The following is a 25,859-nucleotide window of genomic DNA, read 5'->3' on the forward strand; positions in this document are numbered from 1 at the left end:
AAGGAGAAAGATAATCAGTGATGAAGGGAGGTATCTCTAGGGGCAGATGCAGATGAATAGAAAACTTAAATCATTATAAATATTACTGTACTACACTTTGGTACAACCGAAAAAAAACCCTTCAAAGAAAATACTTAATGTTCCCTAAGTCAAATAAAATTCATAAACAGTAGGAAAAGAAATTAACCACATGGGGGTTTTTATAGCTGTAAAAAATAGTAAGACTACTTGGCTGCATTGCACATAGGCAATAAGATTGGATTCCTTCAGATCCCTTTTAATGTAAGCCTCACTTCAGGCTGTAAGCAGGAAATGTCCACTGTGCTTTACGAAGGACGACGACTAGAAAAATCAATGCAAACAACTATTCCTTTCTTTTCTGATTACCATTTATCATGAGAGATGACAAACAAATGAAGTCTCCTCTGAGTCTGAGCGTAGTTGTATTAGCATTTTGCTAGTACCAGGCAGTATACAAAACAGCCATCCTGTGTGACACCTCCAACACCTACAGGTAGCTGTTGTAGGGGCACATCCTGGTCTGTGGTGAAACAGGTTTAGCTCAGCCAGCCTCTTGGACCCGCTCAGTGATACCAGGTTATCATCTCAGTAACTCCAGGGTTGGACTGTCTTGTTCCTATTGCTGACTGGACTGACTGCTCCACCATCCATAAACAGAAGGCATAAAGGTGATTACAAACATAAGAAAGTAGTTTTACATATTGTCTTGCAGTCTTTCCATATAGTCCCTAAGTTCCTTGGAATCACCAAGATTCATATCTTGGCATACCCATTTAATGTTATCATCACTGTCAAATAGAATTGAGTTGGTGTAGGGGCCTCCATCCTCTGGCAGTATTGTTGTATATGAAGTGAACTTTACTCGCTTCTGCTTTGGCCCAGAAGGATTTATAGGTTCACTTTTAACTTCTTTTTCACAAAGGTACTCAGAAGATCTGAGGATATGATTATGAAGAGTCTTCTGAGAACTCCCGTTGAGGAGAAAGTTGCTTTCTTCAAACTGCATTCCTCTGTCAATCATGGTAGTGCACTCCTCTGACGGGAGCGAAATGTCAACTGGGTTTTCCAGCAGTTCCACCTCATTCCCAAGCCAGACCCAATCATGGGAATGGGGGATGTTGCCCTGCTCGCTCACAGCAAACCTTTTATGCCTGTACTTCCAAGCAAATGCCACACAGTTAATCAAAAAGACCAAGATTGCTAAGCAGAAGACACACAGCAGGGCATACATGCCAATCTCCAAATCTGTTAATCCTCTTGAAGTCAACGTGAGATCGCTGGGATTGTTTTCTCCTGGTATTTCTACTTGCGCAGGGAAACCTGTGAAGGCAGTTGGGTTATTTTGGAGCTGGCCATCCTCCACGGACTCCTGATCAATGGGAGATATGAAAGTTGTGCTTTTGTTTGCATTGTCCTCATGACTGGACATGTCCTCATGGGTTCTGGACCATTCTTGTGCCGTCCTCTCTTGTTCTGCAGGTTTCTCTACAGAATTGCTTGCATGGCTTTTAAAATCTCTATCCACATCATCGATGTCATTAGTGCTTCCTTTTTGGTCAGAATCTTTTTGACCAAACTTCACTTTGACGCTTCCTTTCCCAACAGCCAGAATGCTCTTCCGCTTGGTCTTCTGACACGGCTCACTGATGACCATTTCAATTTTAATCAAAGGCCCTTGCCCATCCCCTTCTGCCACTACCCCAGGCCACTTGGCCTGAAGGTTTTGGTGTGCAGACACTACCATCTCATCCAGGGAAGTGATGGTGATCGAGAAGTCCTTGGAGTCATAGATATCTAACGGCGTCACTGACCCATCGCTGAACAAAAGCCAAGCACTGACTATGGCTTCCTGGGGGGAGAGGATGAGGAGAGAATGTGTGAAAGTTGAGAGACACTCAGTTAAGTCTGTTTGACACTGGCAAAACAAATACAGTTTAACTTGTTTATTTTGTTAAAATAAATGAAAATGTCTACTCTGCTTCTCATTTTCTTCTTGCAGATCTGTGGTCTCTGACCACGGCGGCATTTATCTCCTCTTCAGGAACTGTCAAAGACACGGCCATCTAAACTTCATAAAAAGTGCTGACAAAAAACCTGGCAATTCTTTTCTCAGTCTGAAGTGAGAAGCATCTTTTGAACGCCAGGGCCCCATGATGAAAATAATCCTATTTCCAAAGTCCTGGTTAATTAGTTTTATAAAGGCCCTATAATGGGGAATTTCTTTAACACAGCAGTTCTACTGCCATATTTAATACAACGTGCAGAGCTGTTATGTGTTGGAATAGTTATCCCATTCAGCCCATTAAAACAAACTGGGTTAAGAACACATCTAAAGCCGGTATTCTAAATCCTCTGGCCTGCTTTCAAATACAGAAGATTATGTGAAATATACAAAAGTGATCATAGGCCTTTCTGGGAGCTGTAGAAAGACTCACAAAAATCCCATTTTTAAGGATGTTTTGACCGAAACAGTCTGTCTCCTTACTGCAAATTGCTAGTGCTAAAAAGATAGTTACGCTGCCTCTAGTGATACAGAGTCGCAATTCTGTAATAAACACAATAAAAAAGATAGATGTACTTTATTCTGTGGTCTCATCGAAAGCTAATAATTCCCCAGATCATACAGTTCAAAGTAGGCACAAACTCATCTGGTTTCAGCAGTGTAGATCGTGAAACCTTCTGTATGTGCAAGCAAAGGGTCCTAGTGAAACTGTTAAGGCATGGGGTTTCTACCTCTGCTTACGTAGCTGAGCCGTATTTTCCCGTGGAAAAAGTGCCTGGAGTGGCACGTACATGCTTTCTACAGCATTATGCATGCACAGACCTCTCCATCACTTGCCCTGTGCTGTGCAGGTCTCCAAACTAGCTCTGAAGGGTTTACTGATCATTCTTTATGGGTGTTTGCACCTGCAGGAGTTGGTCAGTGAGATGAACAGCCTTTGCTGTGTGAAGTTACTGCTTTTCACAAAGTCATACTTTATATGCACTGTTTAAAATTTACAGCACGTAGCTCTTCCCTCCTTCTGACAAAGCACAGTAAACAAATACATTAATTCTGTGTACGATTTCGGCTCGTACCTGTTTCGGAGTATGCAGGATGTCGTATGCAGAGGTGGTAGAAACGATAGCTCTCTTATTTCCTTTGCTGATTTGTAAGGAGAGGGACAAGCCTGAAACTAGTTGTACTCCCAGATCTGTAATGGTGACACGGTCATCTAGAACGATCACTGTCTTCTCTGCCAAGATGGAGTCGGAAAGAGGAGACAGAACCTTGAAAGAGAAAGCAAACTTTCATGAAACAGCAGCTGTGTTGTAAAGCAAGATTAGCCCCTAATCGGCAGAACACTTGGGGTTAAGCTCAGGTTTGTCGCATCCATGGCTAAGCTATAACTGATGTTTCCCCCGAGACATTACACTCATTTACTGCTAAATTACTTTATGTACAAAAATAATTTAATAAAACAACCAATCACTTAAAAATTGCAGCGTCATGTCAACAATGGAGTATAGATTAAATGGATTTGGTTTTCAAAGAAAGTCGTTGCTGTGTGGTCGATCAGAACCCGCCCGTGGGTGGTGCCGTGTGGCCCAAGACACAGCGTAAGACAGACAGGTGGTGAACGTGAACACACTGAAAGGTTCCTGAAGGTTATTGTTGTGTCCATTCTGTCTTTCATTTTGTGAACATAAAGCAACTAATTTTTCAAAGACGTTTAAGCATATGAAGATGCAAGTAGCTCTTTGGTAAAATTCCCTAACAGTTAGGTTCATAACATCCCACTTAAATGAAAAGAAGCTAGTTGTACGCATTGTGTAACCTGTTTCCCTGTTGCTAGTTACGTTAACGTGCATAAATCCCACCAGAGGTTTCACCTAGAGGTATTTTATGGAAGTGACAAATAGCAAAAATGAAAACCCATTCACACTTCCTTTTATGTTTAGCATGTAATTTTTTTCAGCTTGTTTTTTTTTCTCAGAGCAATCTGATTTTATAAGCTAATTAGCTATTGTGTGTGTGCATCCAGAACTCTCTTTACAGAAGCAGCAGATACATCTGAGGCCGTACCTGGACCGTGGTGATGCCGTGCTCACGACCAACCAGAACTCGGCCGTCTTGGAGCTTAGCAATCTTGGGTTCTTCTACCTTCATGAAATCAGTCACAAGGTCAGTGATGTCAAACTGCCACTCAGAGCCTAGCATATAGGTCAAGTGGCCTCCCAGCTCCGAGGATTCGGCTACAAACTGTGTGAGAACTCGCACCATGGCGTGTTGATACTGGAGGGTACAACCTCTTCCTTTTTTCTCATCGTCCTCTTCGTCCTCGCTGTCACGGGTAGGCCTGTAAATAGATGGGGGTTTGTTATCTGCAGCGCGTGATCCCCCCACAGCACTGCAGAGCCTCAGTCGCGTGGCGATTGCAGTTAGGTTAATGTTACCATCGTCTGCTGCTGGGTGAGAAATAGGAAACCAGATCTGGGACATGTAGGTTACTAAATCTGGGTGAGATGCTTGTACAGAGTTTAAAGCTACTGTCACTCCTGTTAGCGAATGCTTTGTTGGAGTGGGGCCTCCCAGCAGCCTGAAAACACGTCTGCCGTTGCAGGTTTCAGTGGAACCAGCGCCTGCTGCCCGTGTCTCCCAGCGAAGTCCAGTCTTGCAGAGGGCTAAGGAAAGCAGCGTGAAATGTTTGAGAGTACAGTTCTGGAACAGTCCCCTGTAGCAGCTCAGCAAGGATGGGAGAAGATGTTTTAGCATCGTTTCCTCCGCCTCTGCCCATCGCTCATCTCTTCAGAACGCATGCGGGATTCCCTGCTGAGGTAATGCCCCCCACCCTGTCCCACGGGTTCATGAAGCCCTCTGCATTTGCGTAATATACTGTGAGTTCACCTTAAATCTCATGCGGTTCATGCAAGTCTCTGGTATATTTGGTCATGTAATGACCCCATGGGGCTTCCAAAAATCCAGATTAGGCACTGAAGTTACCACTCAGGACATCAGTTACCCATGGCAGACTGGTGGGACAGCCGCTCGCCCCCCCAGAAACAGCTGCAATATTAGACACACATTCTCTAACATCTTCCTTTGTTCCCCTTGCAAAATGTCACCGTGACAATGTACCAATATGCCGCTTTCCTTCAGCCTATGAAGCATCGCGGTGATCTGTACCTGAGAGCAGTGCTCTCGCACCTCACAGAACTTTGTCTGCTTTAAAACCCAGCTTCCCAGCAATTCTTTTTCTTTTGGCTGTTGTTTATTCCTGGGGACAAGCACATGGATTCTCTCCCCTCTCTTGAGTCAGGTATTAAGCACTAGGTGGTCACACTTTTACTCATTATGCCCCCACACGGTGGAATTCATTGCTCAGAAATAATTTGCCTTCCTGCTTTACTTATTTATTGAGCCTGAAGCCACCTCTACAGCAAGGGTGGGAAATACCAGCTAAGCCTCTTGTTTTTCACAGTATTTTGGGAAGTAGTTTTGTGTTTACTGTGTTCCTTTACCTTCTCCTTTGAAATACCAGCAATGAAAAACTGTTACAAACAGAACTGCTTTTGTTATAGATTGTTTTATGACAAGGCTGGCAAACAGCAAGCTGAAAACATATGTAAGAAAAGCCCTTATGTTCTTCAAAATGATAGAAAGTCCTGGTGTTACAGAACCTCACACACTGAAAATTTATTTCCAATGCATCGACTGTTCGCTGAACGCATATATATTCAGCCTCAGGTAAATGGTATTTGGTACAGCCCTTTGGGGCTTGTGTGTGTAAAACAAGTGTCCATCATTCGTTGCTGAGTGAAACATCACTGAATAACCACCGAATGGGTAAGAAAAACCCAGGATCCTCAAACGGGATTTACATTACACAAAGAAATCGTTCTTACCAGATCAGACTAGCCGGGTGTTTCAGGGAAACCTGCCGTTGTTGCTGTTCCCAACACAAGTGTCAGGCTGCACTAGGAGCTGAGGCCAGCCAGGCAGCGGGAGAGCCGCAAGGCAGAGTACCAGGAGGGGGATATTAGCAGAGCTGATGTGGCCCGTGCCTGTTTGGATTGCTTTGGGCTTTATAATGCTATACGAGAGTTTCTGAGCTTTTAACGTTCCCACTTCCAATTTATTCCTGTATTCTGACCCTCTTCAGATCATCTAAACCATAACCCGGCTCTGAATAATCTCAGACTTTTGGACAACCAGGTTTGGCTCTGAGATGTCCGGATTTAACCCTTTTTCAGTAACACAGACAGCACCGTTAGTACCTGCGCAGAGCTGGAGAAGGCGGCACGGCAGTGATGCGGGTAAGAAGTACTCAGGGGGGTTTATCCTGCTTCTTGCTGCTTGGCAAACTTGCTTAGAAGATTTTTTGCTCTTCCAAGGTTGCCAGAATTGCATTTAATTTACATTTCACACAGAGAAATCCTTTGCCAGAGCGCGGAGTTAGAACAGCAGCCCTGTTAGGAGGTGCCTGCTAGCACTGAGCTAATCAGGGATCTGTCAACTCTGCGTTACAGACACTGTCTGTGAGCAGTGTAAGTATGTCTCTTTTAATTTGCACCACTCAAACCAGGCATCAAGTTCTTGGGCCAGATGCTAATTTTCTGTTTAAAAAAACCCTAAAGAATCAGTTTTGCTAGGTTTGAATTTGAAATACTCATTAAAGAGAGTCATGTATTTAAAAAAACATTTGCAACACACCTAATTGAAAAAACATCTATGTCAGCTACAAAATACAAACCACCCGAAGTTGATTTAGTGGAAGCTACACGAATAAGTTGAACACAGCTCTACTCACAGTTCAAAGAAATGCAATTTGGTACCTTTACAGATCTTGAAAATACAGCCTACCTGCTAACAGAAATCTCCATGGCCTTATCTTCAGAGGAAATTAGAGTCAATTAACTACAGGAGTGAATTTACAGCATGTTCAATCTTTGTGCAGCTGTTGCTATTCACAAATGGAATGGTTTGAATCCAGTTTCACTTTATTTCCCTTACAGGATGGCTTTATTTCCGAGTGGCAGCGCTCACGCTGAGGTTTAACTAATGCAGGTTTGTTTTTTCCTTCACTTAACTCTGGCTGTTTCCTGCTTTTTCCTCTAGTACTAGACAGGACCAAAGCAGAGCTGCCACCTAATTAAGCAGGAGCCCAGCAGACTGCCCTCCGTAAGCACCACATCTGGCTTAACTCTCTTCCCAGGTCTCAAAGGTTTATGCCACTCACGGGTTTGCGGCCACCCCGGCGTAGCCCTGGCTCGGCCAGCTCCCGTTCAGTAGGGCCAGCTGCTGGTGACAGGCCAGCGAGTTGTGCCTGTGCTGCAGTCACACTGTGTGACGTCTGCCTCCCTGGCAGCCTCACGAGAACACTGGGCTTAGCCCAGTTGAAAATATTTACTTACATTAAATTCCCAGCTTGTTCTGTGAGGCTTTGGCCATGCAATTCCCATTAATGCAAGCTGGAGCCACGTGATATGTGCACAGAGCTGGTGCAGGAACGTCAGGAAGGGGTAATTATTGCAGATGCACGAGGAATCAAAATAAATGTTCCTGTTAGACTAGCAGAGTCTGCCTGCACTTATTCTGTGCTCTAACATTTGACTTGAATTTACATATACACCTTTTGTTTGCTGAGACTGTAGGCTCTTCGGCGGCCCGTTGCAGGAGGAGAGTTTCTGTTAGCCCGTGCTACTTCCAGGACCGCGTACCATGCATTAGTCATGAGCTGATCCACGGAGCTGACTTCATCTGGAACGGGAGGCTCTGCCTATCTGCAGTAGCACGTACCATGGATCACATTCTGCCCTGGATGAAGCTCTGCCATATATTTACAGATGGATCTGGTAAATCGTACTGCTGCCCTTACCTAGGGGAGACTGAGTTTTTCCCAGTTTCTGGCATTAATGAAATTGTACTGCTGCTCTTACCTAGGGGAGACTGGGTTTTTCCCAGTTTCTGGCATTAATGCAGCCTGGTTTTTCTTTCTGTTCCTCTAGCAAGTTCCTGCTCTTCAGCAGCTCAGACCAGGTGAAAACGGACACAGTTCAGACTGGGCCAGGCACGTGGCATGTGTAAAACCCTGTCTGTTTCACCACTTTGTGGAAGTCGTTCAAGTTGTTAGGTAAGCAAACGTGTCTGTAATCACATGTATTTTACGATTACAAACATGAGGGGGTTTATAGGGAGAAGCAAAACATTTTATTAGATCAACAAACATCATTGGAAAGAACAGGTGTGGTTTGAGGCATATAAACCCTTTTTCAGGGCTGAAACGGAAGCAGCTATATTCTGAACAGCCATGCTGAGGCAGGAGTTTCACAGAGGTTCCACAGCACCAATAAAAACATGTCAAAGGTTATTGTAAACCCAGTTAGATTTTGCCATCTGGCTCAGCCCCTCAGACAACTGAACCAGCAGAGCCCCGCTGAGCGGTGGGGGAGCCAGGGGGGATGAAGGATCTTACAATCCCTGTAAGAAATGCTCAAAACCTTTACCTCCTGTATATATATTTATAGCAATACTTAGTCCTTGCTGAGCAGAGAGGAGAGTGGGGTGATGACACCAACCCCAGGCAACAGGAGGAGAGTAAACAATCATTTTGTCTGTGGTGGGGTGAGGAATGATGAAGACACACGACAACCCTTCCATGACTAAACCTGACAGTGACAGTCTCAGTTGACCTGTGGGCCCTGTGAGACTGAACCTAAATTTTAGACAGCCTAAGCCTGTTGGCAGGGACTTCCAAAAGAATCCAAGCATTACATGCCCTCTTCTTTTCACATTAGTTTCCTTTGAGGATAGATACCAAAATCTCGTGGAAACCAACTATTGGCTCTTATGAAGTTGAAGCAGTACAATGCTGTGGCTACCACACCTGCTGCGAAAAGCTTGGATTTTGGTATTTTAAAAAGATTAAAGTGCTCTTCTCTCTCTTTCCAACCTATTCACAGGTATCACGCAAGACGGCCTCCTCGCTGTGCAGCACCAACACTGTAGTATACATACCAGGAGGGCACTGTGACGAATTACTGGCTGAACCATTGTTCAGAATAAGCAAACGTGGCCTTCTGGCTGTATCACGGAATGGGGGTCCAGGAAACCAACCTGCAGCTCCTACTGTAGTCAGAATGTCCTGTGTGCTTCAGGTTATCCCTTAAAAACTCCTGCATGTTTAGGATGTTGGGGAAACAATGAAGGAGAGGGAGGTGCAGGCAGATTAAAAAATAAAGAGAAAAATGAATAAATAGATAGAACTAAAAGGAAAAGCCACTAAATCTCAGGTAAAACCCATCTAAATCTAAAAATAAAGGAAACGTAAAAAGGCTTATGTACAAAGCAAAGTCACAGCGAACACAACTGACGCTAGTCCTACGTTGCCTGTTGATGTAGAATACACCCAAAGTTAAAAAACATCCATGTGAACGTTCCATAAAACAAAAGATAATGTATTTGTGGTTGAAACCTCCCTCGTTCACACGGGCATGGACTGCTGACACAGTGTCATAAACCACCAGCTGCAATCCCGGGGAATGAGACAGTGTCCATCCTTTCTCTTCCACCCTCCCCGGGAAACGCTTGCTGAAGATGCGCCAGCAGCTCCGAAGCAGTCTGAGCAGCCGCCACCTCGCACCGAGTGCCAGCTTGCAAACAGAGCAGACTCTCAGACCATTATCTCCGTTTCAGCTGGCCAAATAAATCAGAAGTAGACACCAGGGGGTAAATTTCCAGCACTGTGTGTAATGGCTTTACAGTCAGGATGTCCACGACCGTTCACCACAGCTGAGTGTCTAACTCACTGAGCGTGCTGCTGGAAGTTTACTCCTACAATAAACAGCAACAGCCTAACCCTGCCGTCTTTTACTCGGCAAAATCCCCACTGGTTTTTGCAGGAGCCCTGCCTAAGGAGGGGTGTGGCACGGGGCACGTCACAGATGGATAAGGGAAGTGAGGCAGATGCTCATTCATCACCTACCACGTCTTCCTTCCACAAACAGCAACCTTGCCTTCATCACTGAAGCGCACACACAGATTTCTCTTGTGCCAGATCCTCCTCACCTCTTCTGCCATAGCCAGGAAAAACAACCGCGTAGCCAAGCAGTAACTCAGTCCCCTTCTGTGGAGCTCATTAACTGAGCACCCTGCAAGTTTTATGCCCTCATAAAGTTACACAGTTCCACTCCACTGCTGTTCGTTTGGGCTCTTTCAAGCTCTTCAGTAGCAGAGACGATCTGCTGGGCAAGCCAAGGGCTTGGGCTAGAACTGCCACGCTGTTTAGCGCTAGTTACTGCTGCCAGGGATGCTGTGCCGCTGCGTTATAAATCTGAGCTGGTGTCATGCCTCGTTCTTCAGTAGTATTTTTCATTTTAGCCTCAAATCCACCAATCTAGCAGTGTTCCTGGAAGGTCTTAATCTTGCAAATTGTCCAAATGATGGTTATTCTTGAATGGGTAGGTTGTCCAGTAGGGAATGATGGGAACAGAGCTCAAAATCCCTACCTCCTCCTTTTTTCCCCATCCACATGTGTCCTGGTAGAATCTGTTGATCAGAATATAGTCCTCGACAGGAGCGCCTAAGTGGTTTTTTGCCTGATTCAGATCTGCTGAGTAATGCTGCAGCCAGGTCTGTTGTAGGCTGCATCTGTACAGAGACTGAGTAATCGCCCCAAGTCACAGGATGGTTTGGGTTGGAGGGGACCCTAAAGACCACCGAGTCCAACCCCCTGCCAGTACCCGGTGACCTGACGCCCTCCTTGGCCCTATTTTATTTAGCACCGTGGGCAGAAACTTAAGCACCGGCAGTGCTGAATATCACACACACATGGTGTTACATACAGGATGGGAGAGGTCCAGGTCCTTTTCCTCAGACTGGCACACCAGAGTGTAAGATACGATTTTCTAGGATTGTATGGAATTGATTAATGCTCCAGGCAAAGCCACTGCCTTTTAAACTGTATAGATCAGGATAAAATGTAGCCTACTGATATCTTTGTTGGATGTTTTAATGAAGGCTAAGACAGACTGTAAAGCTAATTTTAAACAGGAGAGTTCAGATTCCGAGACATACTCTGGAAATCTGTGGTGTTCTACCGTCAGGCCCTGGGCGCGTATGGGGACCGTACCAATGCTGCAAGCTTACCTTTTATTGGAGGTGACGGGTATCCTCCAGCCTTTGATCTGGCTAAGCTCTGTATCAGAGATCTCTATCTGCAGCGGGAGCCGTGGAACCCAGACTGTCACTTCTAATTGGGTTGTAAAATGCTGGTAAGTGAAGTTAACAATAGTATCCACTTTGCTTTTCATTTCCTTGCCATTAACGAAGATGGAGTCACAGCTGTCGGAAACCTTAAAGAAAAGGGAAAAAAATTTAATTAGAAAATGACTGAAAGTTCCTGAGGATGCATGAGGAATGGCACGTCAGCCCAAACACCGATCACGTCAGCCACACGTACGCTCTCTTCAGGTTTCTAATTAGCAGCAACCAGTGACAAATGGACCCTGGCGAAAAGAGTTCTGCTCCCCTCAATGGATACTACGCGAACGACAAAAATAATGTAATGATGTTATATAACCCATGTGAATCTTTCATACCAGGCAAATTAAACTCTTCATGAATCAAACACCATGTGCATGAACGTTTATGTTTACAACTTGCTTAAAGAACCTGGAAAAAATGCGGCCGTATGTTAGTAAAAGGCTGACTCAGAACCATGAACCGGAATCCCTTCCTTTCTCCTTGAGCGCTGTAACGCTGGAGACAGAGATCCCCTTACGGCTCTCCAGCAGAAGGGCAGCAGAAGCATGAATTTTTAGAACTTACCAGCGATTGCTTTAGCAAGATGTATCCATAGTTGCTTTGTGTCATTCTACGAAATTACTGCCCAAAGTGGCACGTGGGCTCTAGACTAACCTCATCTACCCCCTTGTCCCAGGGATCCCCTGGCACGGAATCACGGTCCTGAGCCCGGGTCCTGGTTATGTAAACAACAGGATGTAGCAGCACATTTGACCTGCATCCTGGAAGGAGAACTCCGTGTTCCTGAGGGACGGGGCTTAACATATGGATGTGTGTGTGCTTTTAGATTCTGTGCATACACCCGTACTGCGTAACACGCTTGTACGTGTGCGTACGTGCCTGCGTACATGCGTGTTTATCTATACACAGCTATGTGCTCCGCTGGGACGCGAGGGCGAGGTGATAGTCTCCCACCGAGTCCACGTACTGTGGTTTTAATCTTTTAAACCCACGGCTTATGAGCTGTAGTTGTGCTACTGGAATGGACTTTGTTCTCTTGTCGAGACTGTTGTGTGTCATGCTGCATAATGCGCCGGGACTCGGAGCTGAAGGGATTCTGGCTAAGCCAGTGATTAAATGCTGGTTTACTGGAGTTACTGAGATAACTCATGCAGACTTAGCAGGGAATGTGCTGAAACACAGGGTGGTTTTGCTCTGCAAACCTACCTCAAATCTGCTCTGATATTAACAGGAATTAGGGGTTACTGAGCCAAGAAAAATTACAAAAAATGTGTAGCAGCCTTTTTTTTCTGCCAAAGGCTCTACTCACGTATGACTTTGAAATTAAGTTTGTCCTGTGTTAAATCTCAGACTAGCACTGCTTTCCTCTTGAGCTCTGCCCTGGGATGTTGGTCGTTAGACTGAGCACCGGCCGTATCAAACGACTCTCGCACAGTTTTCATTCTGTCCCTTTTCTAACATCACTACAACTAACACCAGTCTCCTGTACTGCTTATTACTAATTAATTTTGCTAAAAATATTGCCAAGTGCCTTGGGGTTCCTGTTAGACAAGCTCACTGTCTGATGTCCTTCTCTCCATACCCATCTGTAAACCAGCAGAGCGGCACTTCCACGTTTGCCGCTTTGGAGGATCCTCAGATCCCATCCATGTACCGAAACAACCACCAACGGATTTTTACAAAGGGACTAAGCCGGGTCGTAAGGGAAAAAGGGGCAAAGGAAGCCAAGTCATGCTCCTGGAGAGAATGAATACTCCTTCCACCTAAATGCTTAATGAGTACCAGAATTTAAATAAATAAATACATAGATGTAGTGACCTGATAAAGAGCTTAAAATGGACTCCAGGCTCAGGAGTGCCACAGATGAGATGGAGCATACTCAGGATCTCTGTTTCCCCCTCATAAGGTGTCACAAGTGTCTCTGGAAAGTTGAAGCACATTAATCAAGCCCATTAATCGAATGAGCAGTTGAGATTCTAAATCATAAACCCTACATCTAGGGAGTTTGGTGAGAATTAAACCAAGACAGAAATAATTAAGAAAACTGAAAGAGGGAGGGATAAACATCGAGATCCGATCGCGGGAATAACTAGTATCTGGCATGACAGCTGCTAGTATTTTAGATTCTGTTCTTGCTGCTTCAAACGTTCTTGTCAGCGGGCAAGAAAGGTGCTAAATTAGGGAACTGAAAGGTGGACTTTAGCTGTAAAAATACCAGGCACGGCTTACGGATTTCAGAGAGTGTACGTCTAGACAGCGCCATTTATATACCGACCTAAGGTAAGTTTAAATCAGCGTCTATAACTGCCACAGAAGTGTCGAGTGCAGAGCTCGCCTGTCCCTTCAGTGCTCCTTCCAGGAACTAATCCAGCCTGGGTAAGAAAACTTGGAGAGAGACACTGATGTTGTTCCAGTTCTCTCGCTGGAATCTGGGTTTTCTCTATTAGGTACGAGCAAACCAAAGAATGTGAAGGAAAGTCAAGTTTGTAAATAAGGGTGAAAACCACATCAGACAGCTGAATCCTGGGATCAAGTGTGTGCAACTCTGCCCGCTGTTAACTGTTCAGGCCAGCCTGAAGCCCACCCCAGGAAGCCTCTCGGACTTGCTGTGCCGTACGGCAGCTCTTACCTGAAAGCAGATTTGCTTATCTGAAGGGGACAAGAACCCTGAGCGCGTATAGAAAATGCCCATTTCACTTGGGATCTAGTACAGGCCCAGGACAAGGAATTAAGTTCACCCAGGTCTCTCCTGAGAGCTGTGACGTCCTGCAAACGGCACCCCGAGACTCCTCCAAAGAGGGAATGGGAATCACAGGCTGAGCTTTGCGGGCTCGGAGCCAGCAGTACCCTCTGGCCGATGCCTACAGCAAACATTCCCCTTCTCCCCTTCTAAGTCTGCTCCATAGTTTTCTAGTCACACTCCGGCTGCCAGAAGCGGTTTGTGATGCTGCTGGAAGGGGAACAAACCCACGCGCCCTGCTGCTGGCGTCTGGGGCGCGCGTGCCTGTTCACCTCCGACATCACTCGTGTTCGCCGTGGGGTAGGGCGACACAGGCACCAGCAGGTGACAACGCGCGGATTTCCTTTGAGCTGCCGGTGCGGAGGGCGCCAAGAGGGAAAATGCCGTCAAAGCTGCCCTGCAAACACTGCACAGTGAGAGGCCACAGCAGAAACTTGACGCTGCCCCCTCCTCATCCCAAGTGCACAGAGCCAAGGCTGGTTAAAACCGCCTGTCGCTCTCCACTGTCCATGCCCAACAAGGCCGGGAAGCGCTACTCGAGACAGTCTGCGGCCGGCAACGTGCTCCGCTCCGCAGGTCATGGCAGAGCGCTGCAATTAATGGCTCCGGGCTTTGAAGCGGGTGCTTGGCTCCGGTCCCCACAAGCAATTGTGAAAAGCACAATTTGCCCTGTACAGCCTGTCACAGCCTCCTCGGTTTAGACTGATGCGGGACAAAAGCAGCGAGCAATCCAAGAGAGTAATTGGGAACCCATTCCACGCTCGGGTCAGCAGAGGTTTACACGCCCCTTGGGTGACCAGGTAAGCCCGAGGGAACGAGAAGTGACAGGAACACCAACAGCGCCTGCTGCGTGGCTCGGCTCCCAAGCACGCCATAGCTTCCCCTCGGCTGGCAGCCCGTGCTGTGTGGAAACGGAGACCGACGTACCGGAAAACAGGCGCAATCCTGCGCCTGTTGCCACGCGGGAGCTTTCGGTTAAACAAGGCTTTGCTGCTAAATGCCTGCTTGCACAACCAGTTTTCCCCAGCGCCCTGCTGTGGGAGGAGAGCGCGAGAGGGCTTCGACCCCGTGGGCATCACCAGTCAGCAGCGTGCTGGGCTTCCCCAGCCCATCCCGCTGCTCCAAACTCATGTCACCTTCTGACACGCACCCCTCACGGATGAACACGACTGGTGTGCGCACAGCTGTGCATGAACATCTGCAGAGACTTCCACCCAGAGGAATTGCAGTTTCATCTGGAAGGAAGCACCAGTGACTGAACAGACCTAAGAGTGATACCGCAGTCCCAAACTGTCCTATGGCACTCCTCATCTGTGCATTTTTGACGCACAAAACCCAAAAGGAAGGTGGTATTTTTACAATCCATTTACAGAAGAGTAAACCGAGGCACGTGCAGCATGTGTCAGAACTGGTTCTAACACAGCTGCTTCAGCTGAGCACGACAGCCGTTCGGTTATCCCATCAGGCCCCCACCGTTCAAACTCACCCTTGACAAGAGGCCCGTTTTACGCTTGCTCTCAAAGAGCCTTCAGCAGTACTTCAGCAGAACCGCCCTTTACAAGAGGAGTTTCCTGCCTGGAGTCAAGACCTACGGGAAGTTAAAAATACTTGAGTGGACAGATGGGCAGACTTCAGCTCTGTCACCCTGTTTTTTCAGCACCACGACCCAGCCTTACTCTGATTCCTGCCTGACTCCTGCTGATGTCCCGCCTGCAAGGCAGAGCCCAAACCGCAGCCTGGCTGCAGCCACCCTGTTCCCTGGAAACAGGCCGGGGAACCAGGGCTCTGGTGGAAGAAGAGCAGGAAGGACAGCCTGGCAGGTCGTGGACACGTATAAAAAGTCGGAGGGGCCACGCACAGTGCTGCTGCACGTGTGAAGGATGCAAAGTGGCTTTATTGTGGCTGAAGCTATGAGGAGAACAGTTGAAACAAGATTTTAAAGCAAACGCTGCCCTGAGTAAATGCTCATTCTCATAATAATCTTAAAACTGTAATTTTGTGGTATTTCGTGAATGCCGCCTTTTCTGAGGCATTGTTCCTGGCATTGTCTTGTTAGCCCATTAGGAGGGCCTTGCTGAGCTACTTCAAACCCTCAGGTTGTGTGTTTTTCTTCTGCCTCTTGCATCTTTTTATATGGCCACAGCACGGCTGCAGCAGCCTTTTTTTGTCTGGTTTGGATTATTTTGTACTTTATTATTGCTACATGTTTGCTTTAGAAGCTCAGTCTGAAATTACTTCCTCAGCCTGAGGAATCTGGCTTAGTGTTTGGGTCATAGTTGAAGACAAAAAGGAGGATTATCCTTCTGCCTATCCTCTTCTTTTTCCCTCTTTGAAACTGCTCCTGTGCCTTCGCTGGCTCCCGTCCCCTTCTGCCCTCTGCACTGCCTGAAGCCACTGCTAAACCAACAAAGGGAGGGAAAGATATGCCTCATGTCTCCAGACAAACCAACAAAAGGTTTTTCCAAACCCTTTTCAGCTAAGAAATGCTGGTTTTGTTTAAATTCAGAATTATGCCTGATAGCAGTCAGCCTACAAAACGCCAGGCTCCTTGTTTTGGCCGCAGTTGTGTGTTTTGTCACAACATGCTAATTATTCTAGCGCACGGTATTTGCCCATCTGCACGCGTCGAGGGGTAACACCGTGCGGGACAACCCGCCACCCAGCAGCCCCAGCGAGGGGGTGGTGGCATTGCCCTGGTTCTGACACCCCCGCAGCAACGCGGAGCAGCTGGCAAAGCCATCCTGGCACCGCGCGTATCGAAGCCTCGCGCATGGCCTGCTCGGCTTCCCGGTGCCTTTATCTGAGCCCCTTCCAGCAGCAGGATTTTTCCAGGTGGTTAGTGCTGGCGGTAGTTCTCCCCCGCCCCAGCGGATGACGTGAGCTGGGGTCTGCAGGTACAGCCTCCAAGCAATTTGAGGCAAACGGCAGATTAACAATGTACAGAGTAAAGGGTGGCAAATGACAAGATGCTGAAATTGAAACTAATGCAAACAGAAGTTCTATTCCCTCTTCATTTCAGATACGTGCAGAACAGTCTCGGAAGTGTCATTTTTGAAACAGTCTTTTCACGTTAATTTGTTTTTATTGGCAAACCAGCTCTCCAAGTACTGTTCTCCAGAACAGCTGCTGTAGTTTCAGATAGAAGTGTTGGCTGCAGGAATCCCTCGAGATAGATTCTAAGGTTTGTTTCCTTGAGAAACAATAGCAAGAGGTTTAAGTCAAATACTCCCCAGCCCACGTGTTCGCTACGTGCCTGCCTTTCCCCTTGTCGGTGACCAGCAGTCTGACACGGAAACGGCACGACTCGGTGCGACGGCTGTGCCTGCAAATAGGAAAGTCCCCCCGCTGCCACCGCTCACTGGGGAACGTGTGGAAACCGGAACGCGTCAGGATGAGCACGAAGCGTTTCTAACACTCTTCCTCAGCAGTAAGCTGGAACTGAGCATCTATTGAAGAGAAAACCACACGCTTCTGCACTGAAAGAAGGGGTGGCCCTGATCTTGTGGGCTGGGGGAACCTGGATTGGGGCAGGGAAGTTTGTTCAGCCCCCGCAGCACCGTGGTGTCCTGTAGAACCAGGCCAGTCACGCCGTCCTGCGGCAAGAAGATGGCTGTGGTTGTTTTCAGATACACCTGAAGCCTGGGACTCACAACCGCTGAAGTCAGTCCGATCGAATTAAGGGGAGGATGAGCAAGCGTCAAAGGGCAGTGTCCAGCTTAGCAGGCACTTACCCAGGTAGGTGGAGATTTCCAAAACCACACGAACGAATCCGCTGGGAAATCCAGACCATTTTGAAATTATCATTTCACAATGGTCATTCTTCCCAGTTTTGTTCTTCTAAAGGACTAAAGTGGGAGATTCAGAACTCATGTCTGGACTCCCAGTTTCTCTCCTCAGAGACGGAAGCGTGATCTGACAGCCGTTAGCTGTGAAAGTGAGGAGTTGGTGGATAAACTGCCATTTATCCCCAGGTAGTGACCAGGAGGCAGAAGCGAGATTGGAAGGAAAACCCTTTGTCCAGGAAAGCAAAGATCTGGAAAACCAGGTGGCGAACTGAAGTACTGTGTGTTCAAGAGGAGGATGGACTGAGTGACAAGCTTGGGGGGGTTATCGGTTACGCAGGGGCACAGAGCTTCAGGGTGAGACCATTTTAATAGCAGCTCAGCAGCAATTAGCGCAATAGTTAGTGAGAGCCTGTTGTTTTATTCAAGAGGCCTCTGCTCACTTTCTCTGTAGATGTCACTATTTAACGCTACTGATGGAGAGAAGCAGGATACTGGGGGAGGAGGGAGATGAGACTAGATACAGCTTGTAACGATGTGGATGGGTATTTGAAGTTTTAGAGTGTTTTACCTTTTAACCCCCATTGAAACGCACTGAACTAGAGGGAAGGACAGCACGGGAGACATTAAGATCTTGGTTTAACAATAGAGACAATTGCTGCGGCTTAGAAAAGGTGCAATGATCCATGAATGTACAATGAGAATTTAAAAACCTGCTGTACTGAATGAAGTGTGCACTATTCCAAAACTGTTGATCTATGCAAAATTATTAAACACCACATGAGCTCTGCCAGGGCTGCAGTCCCAGGTGCAGAGCAGCTGCTCCCATTCACTTTCCGGCGTGCCGCGCAGGGGCGTTCCTGCTGGAGAGCAGCAGCTTGGCGGGGGCACAGGTTGAAAGGGGAGGACCAAAGAAGGTGGGTGTGCTTCCAGACTCCAGCCTGCTACTTAGCCAGACGTATAATGCAGGCTCCGTAATCGCCACTGCACATGCCCGGCGCTGGCGCAGTCGCTGGGAAGGGCAGTGCTGGCATTCCATCCGTGCCGATACAGACAGCGGATGCTGGAAGGGGCTGGGGGCAGCTCACAGCAGTACATGGTGGCGGCCAAAACGTTCTCTGCTCTACCTACCCAGTTCCTTCACTAACCAGCTGAGGTTTTAATTGCACTCTTTCGACACAAATCAAGCTGAGGAATTCTGGCAGAATTAAAAATTACTGTTTCTGCTCTCCCCATGGATTTATCATCACCACGTACAGATTAGGAGAAAGAAATCACCTTCATTAGGTCAAATCAATGGCCGTATGAAGAAGCTGGTACCTTTGGAAGATAAGAAGATGCCTGTGTTCCCAGCACCTGGAATGGATAGTGGTTGGTCCATCAGGAATGGCAGCTCCCCTGCACAAGAAGAAACGATGCTGGACACCAGTAACTAAAAGACAGCGGTGGCCATTCGTCTTAGCACAGACACTTCTACAATCAGCTGGGAACCAGGTGGGACTCAGCTTTGATGTGTGAAAGAAACAAGGGATGCAACTGGTAGGGGATAGAGCAAGGCTTTTTTAGGTTGGATCCAACTCTCACTGAAGAAAATGAGAGACTTTCTACTGATTCACTGGCCTCAGACCAGGAGTTTTCAAGGATGCAAGGGCTTCACTGTGTCTTGTAACGCAGCGACAGCCAACTGTGACACAAGCTTGGAACAGGGAGACTTTTAGGCAGTGTCTTTTCAGAGACTGAAGTTCTTTGGTATATTGTTCTTCAAGTTGTTGGGACAAACTGCCATCATCTCCCAAATGAGCAGCAGTTGCACACCAGGATGCAGGAAAGCAGGTGCATTTAAATCTCAGCACAGTCTGTGTTTGGGGAAAGCTTCAGGAACACTGTTCCCTACAGCCACTACTTCAGTCGATAACAACGACACACGGACCAGAGCTCAGAGCAGATTCTGTGTCCGTTTGCGCTCAGAATTGTGCCAGTCCCATTCTTGCTCCATGAGATTCTGATTCTTTTAAGCAACCTGGTATGGAAGTCGGCACGGCTTCCACTGGCCCTGTCACCACGATGCAGCACCTCTCCCGGGCTAACACCCTTCCCAGACAGGCACATGTATCTCTAGACAGACATCGTCATTCTCTGCACTGAGAGAAACGATCTCCCTCCAGCACACATTCCAAGCACGTGCTTCTCTGAGGTGGCTTTTTTTTAAGGATCAAGTATTTGATCCTTAAACTTCTGCAGAATAGCCATTACCAACACTTGTTAGTTTAAACATCCACACGCTTCGTGTTTATCAGCTGGTATCCCCGAGCGGCTTAGGAGCTGTTTATCGGGTGAAACCCAGCATATGGTGCCCGCTCCTTCTTGCACCAGTTCTAATTGCAAACACTGAACCTGTTCTGTAAAAACTGCTAATTAGGTGAGGCTAACACATATGTTTGAGCTACAAGCTGAGGTGGGTTTTTTCCCTCTTTCTTTTTTTCCCCCCCTTGAATTAGTCACACAGATGGGGTTACAGGCTGACAGAACAATTTACACATTGGTGAGAAAAGTAAGAGGGGAGAATATTCAGGCAGATGTAACACAGTTCAGTTCCACTGAAGTTCTTTGTGAAATAATTGGCTTTAAAAGTCATCTTCTGTGTACTAAGTAAACTAAGTGTTCATGATTCATGGGTCTAATCCCTGTGACTGAAATTTAAGATCTAAGGCTCCATGAAATTAAAAGAAAAAGAAACAATTACATGCGTATTCATTCAATTTCATGTACTGTGTAGCCTTCAGTTTTTCCAGCGAAATTTTAACAGGGGAAATAGAGGTTTCTAAAGAACCTGTACTTCCAAAAACCAGCAGGTCAGTTGTAACTGCTGAAGCTAACCAGCTCTTCTCTGCCTGCCTGAGGTTCCTGGAGAATGCGTCACCTCCAGATCTCCTCAGCTCCCACAGGTATTTCCTAGATGCTACAACACTCTGCAAAAAGCTCACGGACGCCAACGTGTACAGCCCCCGTGTTGGACACCGGCCACTCAGCCCTTCCCAGCTGCACGGCAGCGCTGTGGGGGGAACAGGAGGGTGCTCACAACACGGCCCCTGCACACAAAGCCCTTGCGCTGCTCCTGGGCTGCTCCGTAACGGACAGGACCCCTGTAGGCTCCTTGTCCCACCAAAGGAAAACTGCACCCTTCCCTGTGGATGCGATTGGAATATATGGCAACTACAACAGCACCACAAAGCCCCAAGGCCCAGAAGACGACTAGACAGCCAAGTAATAAAGCTGTGAGCTTAAGATAGTAATGTGTTGGGTCACGAATGTTAGCCACACCGATCTAGCCTCTGCTCTTTCCCCAGAAGTGAAAGGTTACACCAGCGCCACCCAAAGCGTCAACTGAAAACCACGGAAAAAAACCCCCAAAATAAAACAAAGAGCTTTTAAATCCACAGCAATGCACTCTCATTTTGTAAAGGAAACTCAGGTCCTACATCTAGATTTTAGTGCATCAACATTCGTAAGTCTCCCCAGCTAGCTTTTAGTCTCTGAGCAACAAATACTTCCTTAATTAGTAAAAAAGGGACAAGGGACAGGCAGACAGCAAACGCAGCCAACAAAAGCGACTCTCAAACTGCATTCACTCAGCCAAGTGCTTCAATAAAATTAGCTGGAGAGAATGTCGAGAGCCTTTACCTAATAGAGTTACCATCCTTCTCTGGTCTTACAAAACTAGAGTATTCCTCTAACATAGGATGATGCAGAAGATGGCCATTAGGAGAGTGTTCCCTGTTCGGTAAATGAAAAAAGCCAAGAGCCACAGATGGATGAAATTCAGGGAATTGAGTTTAGGTAGATAGAAGGACGGTGCAAGTTCCTCGCACACAGAAGACGGTCAAGCAATTTCTAGACACCACTAGATCGCACATCTTATTACACTGCAGTCCTGCTAATGCTTGTTATTTTAGCACAACACTAAAAATATTTGGTGCCTTCTGTGAAAAATCCCATTCCTGGAGTCATCTTAGTGAAAAACTGAACGTAATTTCTCAAATGAAAGCAGCACGTAGCTGTGGTGGGTACTACAAACAGTTTAAGACTGGAATTCCTGAAGGCTGAAAATACAGATGGGCTCCAAAAGGGCCCTAAAAGTGTTCTGAACCTGATTTTTAGCCAGTGCTGTCACTGTGCTGGAGGGAGGGCCTGCGTATGCCCGTAAGGCCATTATTGTCACTACAATGTTCGTAGAAATTGTGCAATAGCAAAAGGCACTTTAAAAATGACGGTAGTATCGTAACAATACCGGGGCCTTTATCTGCAGCAGAGGGAAGATGAGAGAAATTGGCTACAGACAAGCAGACGATGAAGGTGAAGGGGCAAGTTCTGCTCCGTCTGCATCCCTGCCCTGGGCATCCCGGCTCCCACACTATCACCAGCCCTGGGAGCGTCCTCCCGGCCTGTGCTGTGCCATCTCCTTGGTGACCGCCCGCGCGGGGCTGGGCTCCCTCGGACAGTACTTGCAGGGAACGCTCCTGGGCAGTCACTCAGGGAAACAGAGGGAGGTCCTCTAGGATGAACGCATTGGAAAGGCAACAGCTTTAGCGTATCACAAGTACGGCCAGATTTCCATTCAGGTGTACCGTCTCAGGGCTCTTGCATCTGTCAGCAGTGACTGAATGACACAGGAGATCGTTTCCAGGAAAATACTTCATCTCCTCAGTGTCAGAATGACACAGCCATGAGACTTCACTTCTAGCAAAGTACAGGATTTGCTTCTGTGCATGAACAGAGCTAAAGCTGCGCTGGAGATGGCACGCTACAGCTGTGACACAGCCTCAGCTTGGAAGCTTAGATTCTGCCTAGAAATTCAAAGGAATTTCTGCATCTCACACACACAGACGGAATCCCTTGAAGACAGGCCCCTGTATAACCCACTGTTTCTGACGCTGTACGCCCGCAAACCCTCCTGCTCCTAGCTAAGTTGTCTTGCCAGCCCAGGGGAGAACTCCAACGTAAACACAAGAGAAGCTTCAGGGTGGAGGGAAGAGCCGCCGTGGGATCAGAGCCAGCCGAGCCGAAGGGTGCCTTGGGGCCAAGCCCCCTGTGCTACCCACACCAGGACAGCAGTGCACGGGCTCCGAGTCGCGAGGGGCTTTGCAGATAGCTCGTGAGTTACAAGAATGGCAAATCTGATCTGATCGCAGGAGCAGCTGCCGTGGTGCTCTCCAACTGGAACGGGAGGGAATTGTCCCGCTGGTGCAGGAAGAAGCAGGGAGTGGAACAGACCGAATCCGGCAGGAACAGCCCCGTCTGGGAGAACGCTCAGTGTGAAGTCTGCTCTGCTGCTGTCTGTTGTTTGACTTTTATTGTGTCAATAAATCCAAACTCCAACAAGGGGAAAAGCAGCAGATCTTGGCTACAGTATCTGTGCAGAGCAGAGAAGGAAATGCCTGCTGCAACTGTAATACAGGTATTTGCCTGCTGCAGGGGCAGAATACGTTGTACTGAAGATGGAAATGTGTTTCCATTGGCATGCACTGATGGTGCAAGTGCTCTCTGTCTAAAGGGAAGGTAGGACGAAGGGGCTGCTGACACCTCTGACCTTTTTTTCTTCTTTCACTAGCATGCTGGAGCTGTCGACCTTTCCGTGGCTTGCACAGCAGCCCGTGACCCGGTGGAACACGCAGCCACAAGCGCGATGGCTGCCCTGTGCCTGAGGGAACTGCAACACCCAAGGAAGGATTATCAAAACCACCTTTAAAAGACAAGCTCTCGGGCTTCTGGTGTAACTGGGACCACCCTTCCAAAGCTCCTGTCTTGCCAGGGCATCTCTGACCACCAGACAGCAGCGGGGCAGAGCCATAGAATCATAGAATGGTTAGGGTTGGAAGGGACCTTAAAGATCATCTAGTTCCAACCCCCCTGCCATGGGCAGGGACACCTTCCACTAGACCAGGTTGCTCCAAGCCTCATCCAGCCTGGCCTTGAAGACATCCAGGGATGGGGCCATCGTGTACCTCTGCCTACGCGGCTTGAGCAGCTGGGCTGACCACCTCCCAGCTCGGGGCTCTGCCTGCAGACACCCTGGAGAGACCACGTGTTCCTGGGCACGCACCAGTCTGTGACAAAGCCAGAAGAGTCTTCCCATCAAAATCCCTCCGGCCAGTGTGGCAGGTACCAGGGAGCATGGTGAGGCCAGTTTATTTTTGTTTGCTAAAGGATAACATGACAAAGCATACGAGGCTTCTCACCACTGACAGGGTCATTAAAGGGAAGTACTCCACACTTGCAAGGAAGGGAGAGCTCATGAGGTTAAAGGAAATTCTTTCTGCCTGCCAATGGCTTCATCTCTGTAGCTCGACATCCCTCTGCCGCAGGCGTCTCTGAAATCAGTTTGTGGCTACCAAAGCTGTTAGATTCTGTTTACTGAAATAGCCCTATCAAAGTCTCCTGTTTCATGCAGGTCATAGGGGTAGCCCTATTGATTTAACTTGGAAGAGCACCCTTTTTTGTTAGTAAGATGTTTCCTTTCCTATACTCTGTCACCCTCCTTGTTGCCTAACACACCAGTCTGCAGCTGGTCACCAGTTTGCCTATTGATTTAACTTGGAAAAGCACCCTTCTTTGTTAGTAAGATGTTTGCTTTCCTATACTCTGTCGCCCTCCTTGTTGCCTAACAGACCAGTCTGCAGCTGGTCACCAGTTTTCAGTGCGCCCATGCTCAAAGCAGGGCCTTTGCACTTACTAATTCAGCATTAAGGGCCATCCTTGTGCAGGTATATTCTGCCCTGCCAATCTACAGCCCACCTCACTGCTAGCTACGCATTCAGGTTCAAGCAAAGATTGGATTCAAACCAGAATGACCAAACACGCTTCTGGTTCCTGTGCTGCTATCTAGAAAATACACTTGCGCTTTGAGGCTCCCACCTCGCTCTACAGTACCTGACAGGCACGGCCAGACCCTCCAGAAGCCACAGAAAAGGTTGGGTACAAAGGGTCAATTCCTCATGAGGTGAAAAAGCCAACGCGGTTGGTGACCGACAGCACTTGGGGATGTCTCCTCTGCCCTCTGGGAGAGCCCCACGTGCAGTGGCTGCACCTACAGCAGAGGGGCTGGGCAAGGCTGCTCCCACATCCTGCACAGAGCTGGGAAGGGGTGAGCTGCTCCGGTCAGATTCCTGCTCTGCAGGATGCCTTGTATTTCTGTTCCTTTGCTTTTCCCTTGTCTTTCAGCCTCATCTTAGCCTTCTTTATTTAGAATCACCTTCATTTTCAGGTACCTCAGGCTTTTCCCTGAGCCTCCTGCAGCTCTGTCTGAACTCCTAGTGACAGACAGAAAAATAATTACTTGAAAGACAGGCAGCAGCAGCCACCTTCAGAACCTCCTCAGTCTGACCCAACAGGACCCCTTCCCATCCCAACCTGCGGACACTCACACGAGGCCAGCAACCTTCTCCAAGGAGTCACACACCTCTCTGCTCTCTAGATCGGCCGAAGCTGGAGGCACTTTCTTACCAGAATTAAGGAGATCAAAGTTGGCAATAATATATTTTTCCTCAGCAGAATTAGTTACACGAGATGCAAATATCAATAATAACATAAGGCGATTAAACAAGCCACATTGTCAAGTTTGCTGAGAACAGAAGGTCTTAACAAATGGCTGTCTACTAGACTTCAGACAACCGTACTCACCAACAACGTCGTAAAAACAAGCAAGATGTAACTTTAATTGTTATACTTGCGTGGTACCCACAGAGAATACTGGGAAACATCCATACACTCATAGTATCATGGAATAGTTTGGAAGGGACCTTAAAGCCCACCCAGTGCCACCCCCTGCCATGGGAAGGGACACCTTCCACTAGACCAGGTTGCTCCAAGCCTCATCCAGCCTGGCCTTGGACACTCCCAGGGATGGGGCATCCACAGCTTCTCTGGGCAACCTGTCCCAGGGCCTCCAAACCTCTCCGGGAAGGATTCCTTCCTGATGTCCCATCTCAATCTCTCTCTTTCAGTTCAAACCCATCACCCCTTGTCCTGTCACTCCCTGCCCTTGGAAAAACTCTCCCCACCCCAGCTTTCCTGC

General features: G+C 47.6%; 1 protein-coding gene across 1 annotated transcript in view; it reads right to left on the reverse strand.

Moving 5' to 3' along the window:
• Positions 1 to 715: 715 nt before the first annotated feature.
• TMEM132B (transmembrane protein 132B) overlaps positions 716 to 25,859 on the reverse strand; it is a 210,470-nt gene continuing 185,326 nt past the window's right edge. Inside the window, exons 6-9 of the mRNA XM_010150904.1 lie at positions 11,150 to 11,355; positions 4,088 to 4,361; positions 3,100 to 3,291; positions 716 to 1,870 (exon numbers count right to left, since the gene is read on the reverse strand). Coding sequence (XP_010149206.1) covers positions 716 to 1,870; positions 3,100 to 3,291; positions 4,088 to 4,361; positions 11,150 to 11,355 — 1,827 coding nt within the window. The remainder of the gene's footprint in view (positions 1,871 to 3,099; positions 3,292 to 4,087; positions 4,362 to 11,149; positions 11,356 to 25,859) is intronic.

The sequence above is a fragment of the Eurypyga helias genome, unplaced genomic scaffold (assembly GCF_000690775.1).
Source record: "Eurypyga helias isolate BGI_N326 unplaced genomic scaffold, ASM69077v1 scaffold414, whole genome shotgun sequence".
Classification (NCBI taxonomy): domain Eukaryota; kingdom Metazoa; phylum Chordata; class Aves; order Eurypygiformes; family Eurypygidae; genus Eurypyga; species Eurypyga helias.